Source organism: Mustela nigripes, chromosome 4 (assembly GCF_022355385.1).
Source record: "Mustela nigripes isolate SB6536 chromosome 4, MUSNIG.SB6536, whole genome shotgun sequence".
NCBI classification, from domain to species: domain Eukaryota; kingdom Metazoa; phylum Chordata; class Mammalia; order Carnivora; family Mustelidae; genus Mustela; species Mustela nigripes.
In genome coordinates this window covers 138,477,148-138,497,071 of record NC_081560.1, presented here as the reverse complement: position 1 = coordinate 138,497,071, position 19,924 = coordinate 138,477,148, and the positions used below count along the sequence as shown (strand labels likewise).

The window sequence follows — 19,924 nt, the reverse complement described above, 5'->3', positions numbered from 1 at the left end:
GGTATCTTAAGCATTCACCTTCCACAGTTTGTTGCACAGTCATTTCTGTTTGTCTGTCTCAAATGCTCTGACTTTTGAAAAGGTTGCAGACTTTGAGTCAGGAGATAACAAACTACTCTAAATTAGAAACTTCTTAATTTTATTTGACACATTCCCAACTCCTACCTTTCTGCAAGTTCAAGTATGGGAAGGGGAAGGAAGAATACACATTTTAACTGTGCAACATTTTCTGTTTGATTGGGAATAATGTGATTGTTTAAGATGGGTATCTTACCAAGGCTTTGGCATCTGTGCACCAACTAAATAATGAAGTATGAGCATTAATTGCATGGGGAAATTGCCGAATTTTCTAACATGCTTCCCCTCCCTGCCCCAACCCCAGCCTTATGCAGAAATACTTTTTGTCATTTAGAAATGATAGGTCAAAATTGCATTTTCTGGAAGAAACATATTATTATTATTATTATTACCTTGCTTTCGAAGTACAACCTCAAGTAGTTCTTAAGGGATTTAGATAGACTTTGAAATGTATATCCATCATCTAGGGAAATGTTAATTTTAAAACAGTTCAGTTTTCTCAGTTTCATAAAGGATGACATCTTAATTTAAATAGTAAAGCTGTGTTAACAGGTTTTTCTAGAAACCAGAGATGATTTGAGGTTCTAGATGATATATTAGCATCTGTTTTGCTGGCATAATCCACCAACTACTATTTGATAGGAAGTTTATTTCAAACTGATTGAAATTTTGTCAAAATTGAAAAATGGGTTTTAAACTAGGATAAATAATGGGATTAAACTCCTAGATAGGATTTTTCTTTTTGGCTTCATCCCCTTGAATCTTAAAAGGCAAAATTATTGGCCCTATTTTGGTCAACCCTGTTAAAGTTAGGATTCACTGAGCATATTGAGTATTAATGAATTTGAATCATGATGGGAACTCCCAGTCCCAAGAAGGCTCCTGATGGCATCTTCAACTTTGGCAGTGTTATACAAGTTTATGCGATTAGTCAGAAACCAGAGCATGGATGCTTTAGCACAAAACCATCCTGGTAAAACAGTGCAGTTTTGTTCGTTTGTTTGTTTGTTTAAGTTATTTATTTTAGAGCAACATGCACATGAGCAGGAGGGGGCGCGGAGAGAGAGGAAGCAGGCTTCCACTGAGTGGTGAGCCCAGTGTGGGGCTCAGTCTCAATGACCCCGAGATCATGGCCTGAGCGAAACCAAGAGTTGTGTCCTTAACACACTGAGCCACCCAGGTGCGCCAAACAGTTCAGTTTTAGACTCATTGAGAGGTATAACAGTTATACATGTATAGGATATGATTTGCTTCAAGTTTCTAATTAAGTTTCTAAATAATAAAAATAATCAGGATATGATGCAGTTGAGGTCAATACCAAGACCCTTATGAGGTTCCTTATTTGTTTTTACTTAACTTCAGTAATTTGAATGTTTAAAGATAGTGAGTCTGTAGTTGTGGTTTAAATTTTGAAACATAAGATTTTAGACTAGTTCATACAAGTGAAGAGTAAAACAGTTAAATTTCCCTTATTTGAGTCAGTGAGCACATTGCTTTGAAATATTTTGCATAATGTTCTTTAAAAGGAGTACTATTTGTCAGTAAATTTAGTATAAATGCTATTCTGATCAGTTGATCTGCATTTCTACATTTCAGCCTTTATTTCAGAGATTCAAGTGACTTGACTAGAATTTAATATGTAACTTTTAAGAAGCATGAAATATGATATATAGAATTGCTGAATCATGGTGTTGTACACCTGGAAGTAATATGACACTGTGTGTCAACTATAGTTTAAAAATAACAATAATAAAATAGCATAATGCCCTGGAAGGTATCTGCAATTACAGTCTTTTTAAAACACCTACTGCTCTTACATTTCAGCACATATACTGAAGACTTGGTAGAATCATACCTTAGGAACTTTAAGGTGAAAACAAGTTTCTCTTGGACTTTTACTATAAATTTTTTGGCTAAACTTGTATTTTAATATATAAGTCTCACATTATGTGGCCTTACAGTGGATTTGGAATATATTCTACTTATTTTGACTCTTTTATACAGAAATTTCTTCCTTTTAGTTTGTCTAATGTTTATTATTTACATTGAGTTTATTACTTATATTAAATACAAATCATTATGATAGATTTTCCTAGTAAAAATACTTTATCTATGTTCATTACTATTATGTAAATGTTCATTAATATCAAAAGATAAAATAACTACCTCTGAGGTAGAGAAAGTGGACATTATTACTCATCTGCTAAGGAAGATTATGTTTTCCTTGGACTATGCCCCCATTTTATCCCTGAAGTATAAATGATATTTGCTTAGGGGAAAAAGTGACTTAAAATTTAGCCATCGATTAAACATTATTCAAAAGAGTAAGTGAAGAAACATTTTATTTGACATTCTCAATGCGCAGAATTAAAGATTGATAAGACTTTGGAGTAAGAAAAAATAACTGAAACCTTCCCTTCACTTTCCTTCCTTGAATCTGAATTTTCCATTTTCACCACACTTTGGGACTTCTAAAATTTTATTCAATATCAAACTCAAATGTCTACATTTTTACAGATTCCCTATGTACCATGGCTAGTTGGTTTGAGAATATTATTTATAATATAAAAACCCCCTAAGAAGCTGTCATAAAAACCAAATAGTCTAAAAATTCATATTGTAGTAACTCTCATTTCCTCCCAAATTTTAATGTATTTATTTGATTCTTCTCTTAGCTTTCAACAATTTGAGAGATCAAATTTGATAGTTTTATGGCATTTTTGGTGTTGTCAATTAATGTCATGAATTGTTTTTAAGAAACATCTTTGAAGTTATGGATATTTAACCCATTTATAAATTCTCTGAGTTAATTAATAGGTGTATAATCTTAAATGCACCTGAACCACTCTTTCGCAAATGGGTGCCTTGAAAACCATACGTGTAACTTCCTTCCCCTCTCCTTCCACACCCACCACAACTCCAGAAGCATGGAAGAACATTGTAGACCTTTAAGAAAGGATTAGAAGATTACATTGCTCAGGGCACACTGAAAAGGGTGGCTGATTTTAAAATCCTCTTTGAACATCTTTCTTTCTTTTTTTTTTTTTTTTAAGATTTTATTTATTTCTTTGACAGGCAGAGATCACAGGTAGGCAGAGAGGCAGGCGGGGGTGGGGGGAGCAGGCTCCCTGCAGAGCAGAGAGCCCGATGTGGGGCTCCATCCCAGGACCCTGAGATCATGACCCAAGCCGAAGGCAAACGCTTAACCCACTGAGCCACCCAGGCGCCCACATCTTTCCCATTTTTAAGGAGCTATTGCACAACATGCACATTCTCTGTTTTTTCTCTTAAACACGTGCACATATATGTGCATATATGCTTTCCCTTTTCTCCACTTAGGAAAAGTGAGAAAAATGAGAGACTTTGATATGCTCCCCCCACACACACCTTTTTTTCCTTCACATTTCTAGGGTCCTTTTTCCTTCTATATCTTATCGTTCAGATGTTTTCAGCTTTTTCCTTTATGGAGCACATTGGCCTTTTGGCCTCTTCTTCCTATCATTCTACTCAGTTCATCAGAGATCTCATATACAGCTGCACAAATAGAAATATTTTCTCCTCTCCTTTAGAGGACTGAGGGTTGCAGACATGGGCATATTCTATGTAAGGCAGTAGAGGAAGAGATGCTTTCCTGGAAAAACTCACACTTACTAAAGTATCATTGTAAGGTGTTTTTATTTAGCCCCTATGGAGATAGGTTCCAATAGTAATTCTCAATCAGTATACAATCAAAGGTATGTTTGCACACTTCACAGCTGTTTTGTAGTGGAGGTGGCTAAGTCTAAACCATAACCCCAAATGCATCTTGTGCAGAGTTTTCAGTTACCTTTTCAACCATTCACATAATTTCATGTTTATTTCTACTTTGGAAAATAGTCATGCACTTTGTTAGTAATCAAAGGACCTTCAAAAGAAGGTGGCCTGCTCATATCAGAAAGTATTATAGAAAAAGAAGCCACACTTATATGGTAAATTAATTTTTAACAAAGGTGCCAAAGTAATTAAATGGGGAAAAGAAGGTATTTTCAACAAATAGTTTAGAAACAACTATATATCCATATTTTAAAAAAATAAACCCTACCCCTCCCCTCACTATACATACAATTTACTTGGAATAGATCATAGACCTAAATGTAAAATCTATGACTATAGACTTTTAAAGGAAAATATGAGACTATTTTAATGGACTAAAGAGAGGCAAAATGTATTAGGATATAAAAGCAATAACTATAAAGGAAAAAAATTAGACTTAATGAAAATTGAAACTTTTCATTGTTAAAATAAAATAGAAATTATAAGCCAAAAACTAGCAGGAAACATTTTTAATGCATGTATTTGACTATATTTGTTCTCTCTTGCTGAGTAGTAAATCCAAAGCTTAGTGGCTTAAAACAGTAATAATCATTTCTTGTCACTTATGCTTTCTGTGAGTAAGGAATTTGGGAGCAATTTCTCTAGAAGATTCTGTCTCAGCTTTTTCATAAGGTTGCAATCAGAGGTTGGCTAAAGTCTTCGCCATCTAGCTTGACTGAGGATGAAGATTTTCTCTAAGGTGGCTCACCAAATATCTGATACTGACTGTTGTTGTGGAGAGCCTACAGGGAGAGGATCTGAGGCTCTGCAATAAAAATGAACTACTGAAAAATACAGTATGTTTCTCCGCAACATTATGCTGAGCTGAGGAAGCTGTACACCAAAGAGTATATACTGGTGACTCCGCTTGAGGAAGTTCTAGAAGAGGCAAAACCAGTCAATGGTATAAAAATATTTTGGAAAGAGCATAAAAGAAAATGTTTCCAGTGGCAATGTTCAGTATCTTGATGGGAATGTGGGGGTTACTCAGATAGATATATATTTATAAAACTCATTTGTTTGTATCATTAGATTTGTGCATCTCACCAAAAGTGTATTTTATTTAAAACAAAACAGATCCTGAAGTATAGATGATACATTTGGTTTTTGCAGACATGATTAACAATTGTGAAGCTACTTTCTGTATATTTTAAGCTTAAGCAAATGAGTAAATATATTGAAGATAATGGGAACAGTTTCTCCCTGTTGGAGAAGGGAATAACAAGTATGTATGGGGTAAGACCACTTTGTACCCCATTGTATTAGAATGAAATTAGAGATAACAATATGAATTCTTAGTTTATAATAGATATGAATGTAATCATGAAGAAGTATCTGTCTAATTTAAATTGAGGGATCTTCTTCAAATATTTCAAGGTAAAAAAGTACAAAGAGATTTTTAAAAATTGCAGAGTAGGTAACTCCAAAGCTATATCTTTCCACTGAGACAGTTGGTAAGCTGGCAAAAACTATCAATCAACTTTTTAGATCTCTGGAATCTAACTAATCAAAGACTTTAGGGGTATCTGGGTGGCTCAGTGGATTAAAGCCTCCACCTTTGGCTCAGGTCATGATTCAGGGTCCTGGGATCGAGCCCCGCATCAGGCTCTCTGCTCAGCAAGGAGCCTGCTTCCTTTCCTCTCTCTCTCTGCCTGCCTCTCTGCCTACTTATGATCTCTGTCTGTCAAATAAATAAAATCTTAAAAAAAAGAAGACTTTAAACAACCAGGGGAATGCTTAAAGAAGAAAGAAGATGCTGAAATTTGTTAAGATAAAGCTGTGGGGTTATTTTCTTGACAACTGTTTCCCTACTCACCAGCATAATGGCAGTGATAAACTATTCCTGGTACAAATTGCTTGTGCCAGAGGGAGCAGTGCAGAGAATGTGATTGTGGGCATTGACCTGTCTGGTCAATGAGGAATCAGCTTGTGGGCTTGCCTTTGTTTTGCCTACACTGGAACTTTCTTAGAGCTGGGGTGGCCTCCCAAGTGGCATTTGTCAAAAGTTAAATATAGTAGCCACAGCAGCCCAAGACAAGCAGCAAACAAACCAAAAAACCTGGGAATGAAGAGGCTACAGCTGGAGATGGTGAGAGAACAAGGACTTTGAAATGTTCTCCCATATACTGAGGAATCTGGAAGGCCTTACATGTCCAACCTGGGAATGAAGAGGCTACAGCTGGAGATGGTGAGAGAACAAGGACTTTGAAATGTTCTCCCATATACTGAGGAATCTGGAAGGCCTTACATGTCCAGAGCTGAATGAATACTTAGAGGAAACCTTTAAGAGACCCTAAGCTTTCACCTTTGGCTGCCTTTTAGCTTCTGTGCAAGCAAGAAGTGAAGGCAAAGGCAGATTTTTAAATAGTGGCTAAGCATTGAAAGAACCTGGTGAGTATTGAAAGACCTAGAGAGTGTTCCAAACACATATTTTGGCTCCGAGAATTTAAGGAAATTTCTGTTAAATCACTAGCTGACTACTAAGTTAATGGAACAGAGACTTCTGTGACCATGCTTGACAAAGAATACAATATTTTTTTTTAAAGAATTTAGAAAAGTCACTAAAGAAATAGCTAATACCCACTCAAGCAGTAGCACCAAACCCTGAGAAGACAAATCTGATTTCCAGAGTTACCACATTATACTATACAAAATGTATAATTTTAAAAAAGATTTTATTTATTTATTTGAGAGAGAGAGCGCATGAGAGGGGAGAGGGTCAGAGGGAGAAGCAGACTCCCCGTGGAGCTGGGAGCCCAATGCAGGACTTGATCCTGAGACTCCGGGATCATAACCTGAGCTGAAGGCAGTTGCTTAACCAACTGAGACATCCAGGTGCCCAAAATGTCAGTTTTCAACAGTTCTCAACAAATTTTGCTTTCAGGGAACAATGTACGGTCCATTTCAAAGGAAAAAGAAATAGAAAAGCTCAGACATTACACTTAACTACAGACTTTAAATCAATTGTCTTAAATATACTCCATAACTTAAAAGGAACCATAGGAAAAGAACTCAAAGGAAATGAGAATGATGTATGAACTAATAGAGAATATCAACAAAGAGATAGAAATTTCAAAAAGTTATCAAGTAAAAATTCTGATACTGAAAAGTACAATTGCCAAAAGGAGAATTTCACCAAAGAGGTCCAATAGCAGATTTGAACAGTCAGTAGAAAAAGAATCCATGAATTTGAAGATAGGTCAATTAATATTATCCAGTGTTAGAGAAAAAAGAGTAAAGAGAAGTGAAGAGAGTTGAAGATATCCTTCTGACATTATTAAGTGCACCATCATATGTATGATAGGAATTCCAGAAGGCAAGGACGAAGAGAAGAAAGCAATATTTGAAGAAACAATGGCTGAGAACTTCATATATTAATGAAATATGTAAATCTACACTAGGATAAATTCACAGATAACCTACGCATTATAATCAAACTGTCAAAAACTAAGACAAAGAATCGTGAAAGTAAGTGTTGCTAGTAGTCTTACCCTATTTTAAAAAATGCTAATGAGAGGGACGCGTGGGTGGCTCAGTGAGTAAAGCGTATGCCTTCGACTCAGGTCATGATCTTGGGTCATGGGATCAACCCCTGCATTGTGTTCCTTGTTCAGCAGGGAGCCTGCTTCTCCATTTGCCTGCTCTGCCTGCTGCTCCCCAACTTGTGTTCTCTTTCTCTCTCTCAGACAAATAAATAAAAATTTTTTAAAAGTTGGGGGGAGTCCTTAAGGCTGAAATGAAAGGACACTAGGTGGTGACATGAAGTTATATGAACAAATGACACCAGGAAATGTAACAACACTGGTAAATAAAAGCCAATGTGATTGTATTTTTGGGTTTCTAACTACTTTTTCCCCCTGTGTAATTTAAAAGACAAATGCATAAAATAATTATAAATCTGTGTTAAGGAGATAAAGTATAAAGATGTAATTTATGAAAATATTTAATGAGAGCCCTAGAGGAGTAGAATTTGTTTTAATATTATTGAAGCTAAGTTGGTATTAATTCAAACTAGATTGTTATAAATTTAAGATGTTAATTGTGATCTACAGAGTAGCCTACTGAGAAAATAGCTGTTTGGTTCCATTTATATGAAATATCTAGATGACTCCTTAGAGACAGGAAGTAAATTAGGGGCTAGAAGAAGCCAGGCAGTGGAGTGTGACTATTGAGTGGGGAAGGAGTTTTCAAATGGGATGATGAAAAAGTTCTGGAATTAGATAGTGGTGATGGTTATTTAACATTGTGACTGTACCTACTACCACTGAGTTGTATACTTTAAAAAATTTTATGTACAGGAGTGCCTGGGTGTTTCACTTGTTAAGCAGCATGCCTCAGGTCATGATCCTGAGCAGGATCAGGGTCGTGTCCCACATCGGGCTCCCTGCTCAGCAGGAAGTCTGCTTTTCCCTTCAACACTCCCCCATCTCATGCTCTCTCTCTCTCTCTCAAATAAATAAAATCCTTTAAAAAATAATAAAAATAGAGTAAAATAAAAAATTTTATGTACATTTTACCATAGTTTTTTTAAAATTATATAAACAGAAAGAGTGTGGTATTGGCATAAAATAGACATAAATATCAATGGGATGAGATTGAGCGCCCAGAAATAAACCCACAAATTTATAGTCAATTGATACTCAACAAGGTGTGAAGACCATTCTGTGGTCAAAAAATAGTCTCTTCCACAAACTGTGTGTGGTCAACTGGATATTCACATGCAAAAGAATTAATTTGGATCCCTTCTTCACATTATATACAAAAATTAACTCAAAATGGATCAGTAACCTAAATGTAAAAGCTAAAACTACCAAAGTGTTAGAAGAAATTTAGTAGTAAACCTTCATAACGTTGGATTTGGTGATGGAGTCTTAGATATGACATCAAAAGCACAAGCAAATTGAACTTCATCAGTATTTAAACCTTTTGTGTGTTAAAGCACATTATCGAGGTAGTAGAAAGTGTACAGAATGGAGAAAAATCAGACCTGATACAGATTTTATATACAGAATATATGAAGAACTAAAAAACAAAAAACAAAAAACAAAAAAAGCATATATGAAGAACTTTTACAACTCAATAACAAAAGGACAAATCATCCAATTCAAAAAATAGGGAAAGGATTTGAATAGACATTTCTCCAAAGAAGGTATATGAATGGCCAATAAACATATGAAACATGCACAGCACAGCATTGTTAGGCACTAGGGAAATGTAAATCAAACCACAATGAAATACAACTTCACATTCACTAGAATGGCTATAGTTTTTTTTTTGTTTTGTTTTAAGATTTTTTTACTTATTAGCGTGAGCAGAGGGAGAGGGAGAAGCAGATGCCCTGCTGAGCAGGGAGCCCATCACAGGGCTGATCCCAGGACCCTGAGATCATGACCTGGGTTGAAGGCATCCACTTATCAGACTGAGTCACCCAGGAGCCCCGGCTATAATTTTTTTTTTTTTTAATAGGAAGATAAGTGTTGATGACTGTGTAGAGAAATTGGAACTTCTATACATTGGTAGTAGTAATGTCAAATGTTGTAGCTGCTTTTGTGAAACACTTTGGCCATTCCTCAAAAACTTCAACGTAGAGTTTTGATGTGACCCAGTAGTTCCACTCCTAAGCACATACCCAAAAGAATTGAAAGCAGATAGTCAAACAAATACTTGAACATGAGTGTTCACAGTAGCACTGTTCTCAATAGCCAAAAGCTCAAAACAACACAGATAGCTTTTAATGGATGAATGGATAAACAAATCATTATGTATTCAATGCAATATTATTTGGTGATTAAAAGGAAGTATTAATTGATGCTTCAACATGGATGAACCTAGATAACATGTTATGTAAAAGAAGCAAAACCCAAAGACCCACATATTTATATCGTATGGTTAAAATGGTGAATTGATGTTACATAAATTTTCCTACAATCAAAAATGATAATAAAGTTCCATAGGAAAAAATAAAGAAGGGCAAAAAAAGCGGTTTTGGATTACAGAGACAGTATGAGTAAGCACACTTATGATTGTGGATTGCATCTTGGGCTGGGGTAAATAGTTATAAAGGAAATTATTGGAATAGTTAACTAAATTTAAAAGAATGGATAAGATAATAGTATGTATCAGTATTAAATATCCTGGTTTTATTAAATTTGTAAGAGAATGTCTTTGTTCATAAGAAGTATATAGTGAAGTATTTAAATGTAAAGGGATGTGCGTATTGAACTTTCAGAGGTATAAAAGAATGTTTATATAAAATGATAAAGCATCTAAGGTAATTGTAAACTGTTGGTGAATGTAGGTAAAATGTATAATGAAGGAAAAAAGTATAATTTCTTATATTGCTCTTTCCACTTTCCTGAGTTTGAAATTATATCAAAATTAAAAGTTGGCAACAGAATTAGATTTCTTTTTGTCATCTTTGGAACAGCAGCATAGTCCAGATGATTGTTAGAAAAAAATACTAGATATCCTCCTTTGTCTTAGTTGCCTCTTTAAAAGACTTTTTTTGTGTTTCTCAACTTCTGGATCCCAGTATTTATTTTATTGGCTTATAGCAATCTCTCTGTATGATCATTACATAATTAATATAAAGTACTCAGCTTTTATACGTATTTATTGTTCTAGCTAGTAATGTTATGCCTGTGGAGCCTGTTCTCATTTTATGTATTTTTTCTTGTTCACATACTTTATTTTATGGTGTCTTGGGTCATGTAAAAATGTAACCGTTTGTTTCCCTTTTTTGAGAAATTAAAATGTTAAGTTCCCAGTGAAAGGCTTTGCTGCTTTAGTTCTCTTCCAGTAGCTTTTTTTTTGGTCTGAAATTTGTGTTCAGTCTCTTGGTAGAAGATCAAGTTGATATGAGATCTAACTTTAATTTGAACACATTGGACTGTGTTCATTTTTGTCAGTTCAAAGAAATCTCTCAATGTTGTCAAGCAGGACCGTGCTTTCTCTCCACCACAGATGAGTCAGAGAAGTCCTTTCCTAACTAGAACGTACCGTCAGAATCTCACTGCTTTGTTAGCATTCAGCTATGGACTTTTTAACCTGTTTAAGGTTATTGTTTCATATGAATAAGCGAATACCCAATAGAGCCTATTTTGGAAAGGTTTATTAAGAAGACCATGATGATTCATTTGGTCCTTGAATTTTCAATTGGTTAACTAGTTTTCTTTCTTTTGTGGTGTATGATGGGATCTTCACTAGACAGAGGTAACCTCTTGGATAGTTGTGTACCTGGATGCTGGTGTGGTGGTGCTTGTTGATTGAGTTTTCATGATACTCCTGCAGAGGTTGTGCTTGCAATGCTGCTGCTTATTTTGTGCTTGCATGACATTATTACTTTGATTGCTCTTTGTTGTTTTGGGTTCTTAAAACCTCCTATTTCTATTTTTGGTACCCAGAATAATTCCTTGACTATCTTTAGTTGGTCCAGAATTTATGGAACTTAGTTCCAAGTCTAACTCTTTGGTGGATCCTTTTCAGTTTTTGAAAATATCTTCAGTGTCACCACTCAGTTTATCATTTCGCTAGAAATTCAGAAAACAGAGTGGCTTTGCCTAAACATGCGGGAGACCACTTGCCAGACACACCATTACTAAGGCTAAGAATTAACTCTTTGTGTGTTTTATAGATTAAAGAAAATTAATATATACTTAGAATAAAATCTAAGTTTTAGGAGAGTTTCATCAAATAGCTAAAACTTAGGCGCCTCCAGCAAGGTATCAATAATACAATTAAATTAAGTCATGCCTAAATCTTAGCATGCTCATCTGATTTGCCATTATCTTTCAGAGGTGCTCTTTGCTCTGCAAACTGTCCTACATTCCAAACCTAAGATTCTTGGGGTCTAAAGGTAAAAATTAAAATTAGTATTTCAGAAATTAGTTTTATGAGCATTTATGTGGTCCTTGAAAATAGTTACTTACCCACCCATTTATGATCCCAAGTAGTATAGTTTTTCTTGGGCAGTTAGCTGACTTTGGGCAAATTGTACTGATTTCATTTTGTTTTGGTTTGGTTTTCCTACTTTATATGCCTCTACAGAAAAAAAGGTGGATTGTTTTTAATTTTTTAAGCTTTTATTTTATTTTTTTTTAAGATTTTATTTATTTATTTGACAGACAGAGATCACAAGTAGGCAGAGAGGCAGGCGGGGGGGGGGGGGGGGAGCAGGCTCCCCGCTGAGCAGAGAGCCCGATTCGAGGCTTGATCCCAGAACCCTGGGATCATGACCTGAGCCGAAGGCAGAGGCTTTAACCCACTGAGCCACCCAGGCGCCCCTAAGCTTTTATTTTAAATCCAGTATAGTTAACATACTGTGTTGTATTAGTTTCAGGTATAAAATATACTCATTCAACAATCCAGGTGGATTGTTTTTTGTTTGTTTGTTTTTAAGATTTTATTTATTTATTTGACAGAGATTACAAAATAGGCAGAGAAAGAGAGAGAGAGAGAGAGAAGAGGAAGCAGGCTACACGCTGAGCAGAGAGCCCAGTGCAGGGCTCCATCCCAGGACCCTGGGATCATGACCTGAGCCGAAGGCAGAGGCTTTAACCCACTGAGCCACCCAGGCGCCCCTAGGTGGATTGTTTTTAAACCCTAGAAACAAAACCAGTCCTGGAATGAGTCAGTATATGTCAAATAGCAGAAGTTCATAAAATTGAAAGTATTTTCTAGTGTTCATATTAAGTCAGTGTTGAAACAGACAAAATCATCTTTTGTCTTATAATTTTAATCCTCTTGAAAACTGTAAAGGATCCATTAATTTGGAATGGCCATCAGAGAATTGCTTATGATAAATAGCATAAAACTGTTACATAAAAGTGGTGACTGATCTCTGTATTCTCATTCTGCTATGTCTTCTTTTTCTCTTTTGGTGGGACCCATATATAATAGAAAATTGCCCAGGAACGAGAAAAATTTGCTGATGAAGGCAGTATATTTTACACACTTGGAGAATGTGGACTCATATCTTTTTCGGACTACATTTTCCTTACAACTGTTCTTTCCAGTAAGTATAAATTTTTCTTTTTATTCATTTATAGGGTGCTTACAGGACTATAAAAAAAAGTTGATGGAGGGGAAACAACATGTTTGTAGAGTTAATGAATTATAAGTTACATATAATTTCATATGTTTGAATTCTGTATAACTTATATATAGAACCACCTGAGAGAAAAGGAAGAAAAATAAAGTGTCAGTGTAAAGGTAAGGAAAAAAAAACCCTAAAAGTTAAATCCGCCTTTAAGTGATTGAAGCCCTGTTATTTGTAAAAATAGATTATACATTGCCTGGTGCTATATAGCCTTTATTAATGTTTCTACTTCCTCATTAAAACACATATTGATCTATCATTTCTCCACTGAAGAAGAAAATTGGCTCAGTTTTTGCAATTGGGTTGAATATTCACTTTTTTTTTTTTTTTTAAAGATTTAATTTTTTATTTTTTTATAAACATATATTTTTATCCCCAGGGGTACAGGTCTGTGAATCACCAGGTTTACACACTTCACAGCACTCACCAAATCACATACCCTCCCCAATGTCCATAATCCCACCCCCTTCTCCCAAACCCCCTCCCCCCGGCAACCCTCAGTTTGTTTTGTGAGATTAAGAGTCACTTATGGTTTGTCTCCCTCCCAATCCCATCTTGTTTCATTTATTCTTCTACCCACTTAAGCCTCCATGTTGCATCACCACTTCCTCATATCAGGGAGATCATATGATAGTTGTCTTTCTCTGCTTGACTTATTTCGCTAAGCATGATACGCTCTAGTTCCATCCATGTTGTTGCAAATGGCAAGATTTCATTTCTTTTGATGGCTGCATAGTATTCCATTGTGTATATATACCACATCTTCTTGATCCATTCATCTGTTGATGGACATCTAGGTTCTTTCCATAGTTTGGCTATTGTGGACATTGCTGCTATAAACATTCGGGTGCATGTGTCCCTTTGGATCACTACATTTGTATCTTTAGGGTAAATACCCAATAGTGCAATTGCTGGGTCATAGGGCAGTTCTATTTTCAACATTTTGAGGAACCTCCATGCTGTTTTCCAGAGTGGCTGCACCAGCTTGCATTCCCACCAACAGTGTAGGAGGGTTCCCCTTTCTCCGCATCCTCGCCAGCATCTGTCATTTCCTGACTTGTTGATTTTAGCCATTCTGACTGGTGTGAGGTGATATCTCATTGTGGTTTTGATTTGTATTTCCCTGATGCCGAGTGATATGGAGCACTTTTTCATGTGTCTGTTGGCCATCTGGATGTCTTCTTTGCAGAAATGTCTGTTCATGTCTTCTGCCCATTTCTTGATTGGATTATTTGTTCTTTGGGTGTTGAGTTTGCTAAGTTCTTTATAGATTCTGGACACTAGTCAGTTGCATTTCTCTACACCAACAGCAAGACAGAAGAAAGAGATATTAAGGAGTCAATCCCATTTACAATTGCATCCAAAACCATAAGATACCTAGGAATAAACCTAACCAAAGAGACACAGAATCTATACTCAGAAAACTATAAAGTACTCATGAAAGAAATTGAGGAAGACACAAAGAAATGGAAAAATGTTCCATGCTCCTGGATTGGAAGAATAAATATTGTGAAAATGTCTATGCTACCTAAAGCAATCTACACATTTAATGCAATTCCTATCAAAGTACCATCCATCTTTTTCAAAGAAATGGAACAAATAATTCTAAAATTTATATGGAACCAGAAAAGACCTCGAATAGCCAAAGGGATATTGAAAAAGAAAGCCAACGTTGGTGGCATCACAATTCCGGACTTCAAGCTCTATTACAAAGCTGTCATCATCAAGACAGCATGGTACTGGCACAAAAACAGACACATAGATCAATGGAACAGAATAGAGAGCCCAGAAATAGACCCTCAAATCTATGGTCAACTAATCTTCGACAAAGCAGGAAAGAATGTCCAATGGAAAAAAGACAGCCTTTTCAATAAAGGGTGCTGGGAAGATTGGACAGCCACATGCAGAAAAATGAAATTGGACCATTTCCTTACACCACACACAAAAATAGACTCAAAATGGATGAAGGACCTCAATGTACGAAAGGAATCCATCAAAATCCTTGAGGAGAACACGGGCAGCAACCTCTTCGACCTCTGCCGCAGCAACATCTTCCTAGGAACAACGCAAAAGGCAAGGGAAGCAAGGGCAAAAATGAACTATTGGGATTTCATCAAGATCAAAAGCTTTTGCACAGCAAAGGAAACAGTTAACAAAATCAAAAGACAACTGACAGAATGGGAGAAGATATTTGCAAACGACATATCAGATAATGGACTAGTGTCCAGAATCTATAAAGAACTTAGCAAACTCAACACCCAAAGAACGAATATTCACTTTTGAATCTTAGAGGATTACTTCTTAAAACACAAAATTCATATTTGACTCATTTAAAACACTGATGAATTGCTGATTTTTTTTAAAACTAAACAATTTGTTTGATAAATATGCTACTCTATATGGCTTTTTTTTTTCTAACCATTCAGAAAAACCAAAAAAGTATGTTTCTAGCTTTCTCTGTATACTTTATTAAAATCTGTCTAACTTGGGGCACCTGGGTGGCCCAGTCGGTTAAATGTCTGCCTTCACCTCAGGTAATAATCACATGGTCCTGGGTTTCAAACCTCGCCTTGGGTTCCCTGCTCAGCAAGAAGCCTGCTTCTCCCTCTCCCTGCTGCTCCCTCTGCTTGTGCACATGCTTAGTCTCTCTCTCTGTGTCAAATAAATAAATAAAATATTAAAAAAATTTTTAAAAATCTATCTAAATTGAACCAAAGAGATCTGATTCGTATGTTTGAAAGAGGTGATCCTGAAATTTCTTTCAGGTGTCACTTATCAAACAAAAATAACTGCCTCTTCCTCCCTTCTCTAGACTAGTCATCTGTAAAGATAAAACTTTAAGGTAGTTTGTAATAAATGACATATGCAATAGACAGCTCCTGCCATAGCTCTTCTGCCTATTCTTACCCTTCTTCCCTCCACTGACAGAAAAATGAAGAAATATAGGCTAATATGCCTTACCACAGCTGTCTTTGGGATACCAAAGTGTCTGAATAAATTCATGTGGTAGACCAGTGCTCTAACAATGTAGCTATGTATCGATTTGTTACAAAGATCCAGAATAGTGAGCTAAAAAAAAAAAAGAACACTTATGATCTGAAGTTGAGTTTTGTTAAAGCTAGTTGTTATTTTGGTAGGGCATGGTTTTCCACAGTAGACTTCAGTTCAGATCTTGGCCCACCACTTCTTAGCTTTGTGATTAGGGGCAAGTCAGTGAATTTGTTCATCTGCTTTGTTTGCAAAGTGAAGGTGGCAATAATATCAAATGCAAATTAACTTATTTGAGGATTGTAATATCATGGATCTGAAGTACCTAGTTCAGTGCCCAATATTTTACAGTTTACAGTTCTGCCTGGATTTTTTTTTTTTATATTTATTTATCTATTTGACAGAGATCACAAGTAGGCAGAGAGAGGGGGAAAGCAAGCTCCTCACTGAGCAGAGAGCCAGGTGCGGGGCTGGATCCCAGGACTCTGAGATCATGACCTGAGCCGAAGGCAGAGGCTTAATCCACTGAGCCACCCAGGTGCCCTTGCCTGGGTTTTTATTCTTGATATCCTATCACAGAATGTGATTTCATTCCTGATTTTGAAAGATCCGTAAATCTTGTCATTTAAAAAAAAAAGAACAGCAAAATTGATAGGAGTTTTTAAGCCTTTTTTGTGACTTTGAATAGAATTTGCATTCAATAGGCATGATATGTCAGAAAATACTTCTTTAAATGAAGAGACCAGCCTGGAGAACTGTACTGATAATACTGTGTGCAGTGGCAGTAGTCCCTGTAAATGTCTGTTGAGCTGAAATAAGATTTTAATTTATAGCTACTATTCAGTCCTGTTACCTTCTTATCTTTCAAAGCGTCAGAAGAATCACAGAGCAGAACGTTCAGATTACCAAGCACACTGTGTAACTCCTTTAATTCAGCCGTTTAAGGCAGGTAAAATCACACTGACCGGTAAATTCTGGAAACCACTCCAAGTACCTCTACTGGCCTAGGCACCTTTGCTTTTTGTGGCCATCTCCTAGCTTAAATATAGCGGGTGATTTACAAAAAGTACTTAGTATTACAATGTCACATACAGTTGACCCTTGAACAACTCTGGGGCCAACAACTCCCCAACCCCCACAGTTGAAAATCTATAAAAAACTTTGAATTCCCCCAAAACTAACTACTGATAGTCTACTGTTAACTGGAAACCTTACCGAAAACACAAATTCAATTAGCACATATTTTGTATACTATATGTTTATATACTGTACTCTTACAATAATGTAAACTGGAAAAGAAAATGTTTTTAATACAGCCATAAGGAAGAGGAAATACATGTGCAGTACTGTACTGATCAAAAAATTCACATGTAAGTGGACCCCCATCGTTCAAGCCTGTGTTGTTCAAGGGTCAAGCGTGCTTTCTATATTGTCAGGAATTAGAAAATATAAGGATATGATTTTGAAGTTTTCTCTTTATACCAATGGTTTTAAGCATTTTGATGATTATATGCCTCTAGTGTTTCTTTTTTTTTTTTTTTTAAGGTTTTGTTTATTTGACTGTCAAAGATCACAAGTAGGCAGAGAGGCGGACAGAGAGAGCTGGGGAGGTAGACTCCCCGCTGAGCAGAGAGCCGGATTCAGGACTTGATTTCAGGACCCTGAGATCATGACCTGAGCTGAAGGCAGAGGCTTAACCCACTGAGCCACCCAGGTGCCCCACCTCTAGTGTTTCTTAACTTAACACTATTGATGTTTGACGCAGGATTAATTTATTGCTTTGGGGCTATCCTGTGCATTGTAAGAGGTAGCAACATTCTGGGTTTCTACCAACTAGATTCCAGTAGCACACCTGTTCCCGCTCTCAATTGTGGCAATCAGAAATGTCTTCAGGATTGCAAAATACCCCTGGGGGTTGGGGATAGGAAGGAATCATCCCTGGTTGAGAGCCACTGCCCAATTTGGGACAAAGTTTTTGTTTGTTTCATTTATGTTATTATGTACATTGATTTAGTATTCTTCATGTTTCCTGCCTCAGGGTTCTTTAACTTTTTAGATCTGTGGGTTTATACATTTCATCCAATTTGGAAAAAATTCAGCCATTATTTCTTGAGATACTTTTTTTCTCTTTTGGGGACTTCAGTTACACATATATTTTCCTCACATCAACCTTATAATATTTGTACTATTATTATCTTCATTTTACAGGTGAGGAAATTGAGGCATACAGAGGGTTATATACAAAAAAATTTGTTCCAAGTTCCAGAGTAGGTAGATGATTCAGGGTTTGAACCCAGGCCAATTGCACCATCTAGGCTCCTGCTGATTGGCTTTATGTCTATGGTCACATGTTTAGCAGTGATAAGCCATAACTTACATAGTGCCTCTTCTTTCTCTCAGGCTGTCAGAAGGTTGGTCATAAACTCTCCTGTAAGTAATGGGCAGTTCAAGCAGTCTGGTAATCTGAACGTTGCACATTGCATTGTCCACTTACCTAGCTGACCACTGTGGGGGGAAATGTGCCATAGGGATTATACTGAGATCAGTTCTTTCCCATGTCCTAGCTTGCAGCTAGGATGATAAGAAATGAGGCTCTCAGTGGATCATCTTCCTGTGGTTAACAAGATTTTATTACAATCTAGACAAACTAAATGGTTCCCAAATCATCCTACAGGAGAGAATGCAGTTCTTTAAACATCAGAAGATTTGCCAAGGAGTGGTTTGGGACAAGGAGACGTGAATTAGCGTTTTTATTAATCTATTAACTCTGGTGGACAACAGGGGCTGTTCTGATTTCTAGCAGAAAACCAGTGGAGCAATGTAAAACAGCATAACCCAGACAGTGCAGGACTGTCATATTTCTAAATAGCTGGGTTTTTTTCCAAAATTGATAGACTCAGTATTGTTCAAGAAATTGCCATCATTTTGAAGAATATGAACTCTGTGCCCAAATGGATTGACATTTAGACCTCCACATACTTTAAAAGCTCTACTATGTTGTCGAAAATAAAATTTGACAGCTATACATAGCAGGTCATTCATTTCCCTTCTTGATTTATAATTACTGCTGCTAAAAATAAGAACAAGAAAGCTGCTCTTCTGGGTGCTTGACTGGCTCAGTCAGGGAAGCATGCAGCTGTTGATCTCGAGGTCATGAGTTTGGGCCACACATTGGGCATAGAACTTTAAAAGAAAAAAAAGAGTAGGCAACGATGTAACATAAAGTTAGATCCTTATTAAAGAAATGAAGAAAGAAAAGGGAGGAAGGGAGAAAAGAAAGAAGCTTTTCTTTAAAAAGCATATTATATAAATAAATATTTAAAAAGCATGTTATTGTCATTTAACCTATTAAGTAGAGTCAGTTCTTCTTATTTAAACTTTTTTAGAAGTTTGATTTTTAGCTAAACAAGAATATCTTGGACACCCACCAAGAGTAACAACCAATTTGGCAGAAATAGTGTGTACTTTTAATCACCAGGGCATAATTTCTCACTCTAATCTGTATGTGCTTTGGATAATGGGAGCCATCTTTGGCCAACTGAAATTTTTAAAATACTTTTAAAAGTTTTAAACACTGTCACACACACACACACACACACACACACACACACTTAACCATATATACCTCATAAACCCCTTTCCTACTTTATTTTTTTCTCCTTAGCACTTAGCATTTAACGTTCTATAGAGTTGATTTCTTTTTCTTATTTATGTATGATTACCTGGAATGTAAACTGCATGACAGTGATCACAGGTTTATAATGGTATTCACTACAAATTTTTAATGGTATTCACTATAGATGTATCTATTCCACATAAAGCATTGATTGAGGCAAAGTGACAAAGCAAGACTATAACATTTCTTTTCTTTTTTTTTTTTTTTTTAAAGATTTTATTTATTTATTTGAC

At 36.1% G+C, this 19,924-nt stretch overlaps 1 protein-coding gene across 2 annotated transcripts in view; it reads left to right on the top strand.

Moving 5' to 3' along the window:
- The window catches only part of MICU1 (mitochondrial calcium uptake 1), a 246,333-nt gene that overhangs the window by 121,355 nt on the left and 105,054 nt on the right, over positions 1-19,924 (top strand). For both annotated transcript variants that reach the window (XM_059397702.1, XM_059397703.1), the window contains one exon: positions 12,829-12,943. In XM_059397702.1, the coding sequence (XP_059253685.1) occupies positions 12,829-12,943 (115 nt within the window). The remainder of the gene's footprint in view (positions 1-12,828; positions 12,944-19,924) is intronic.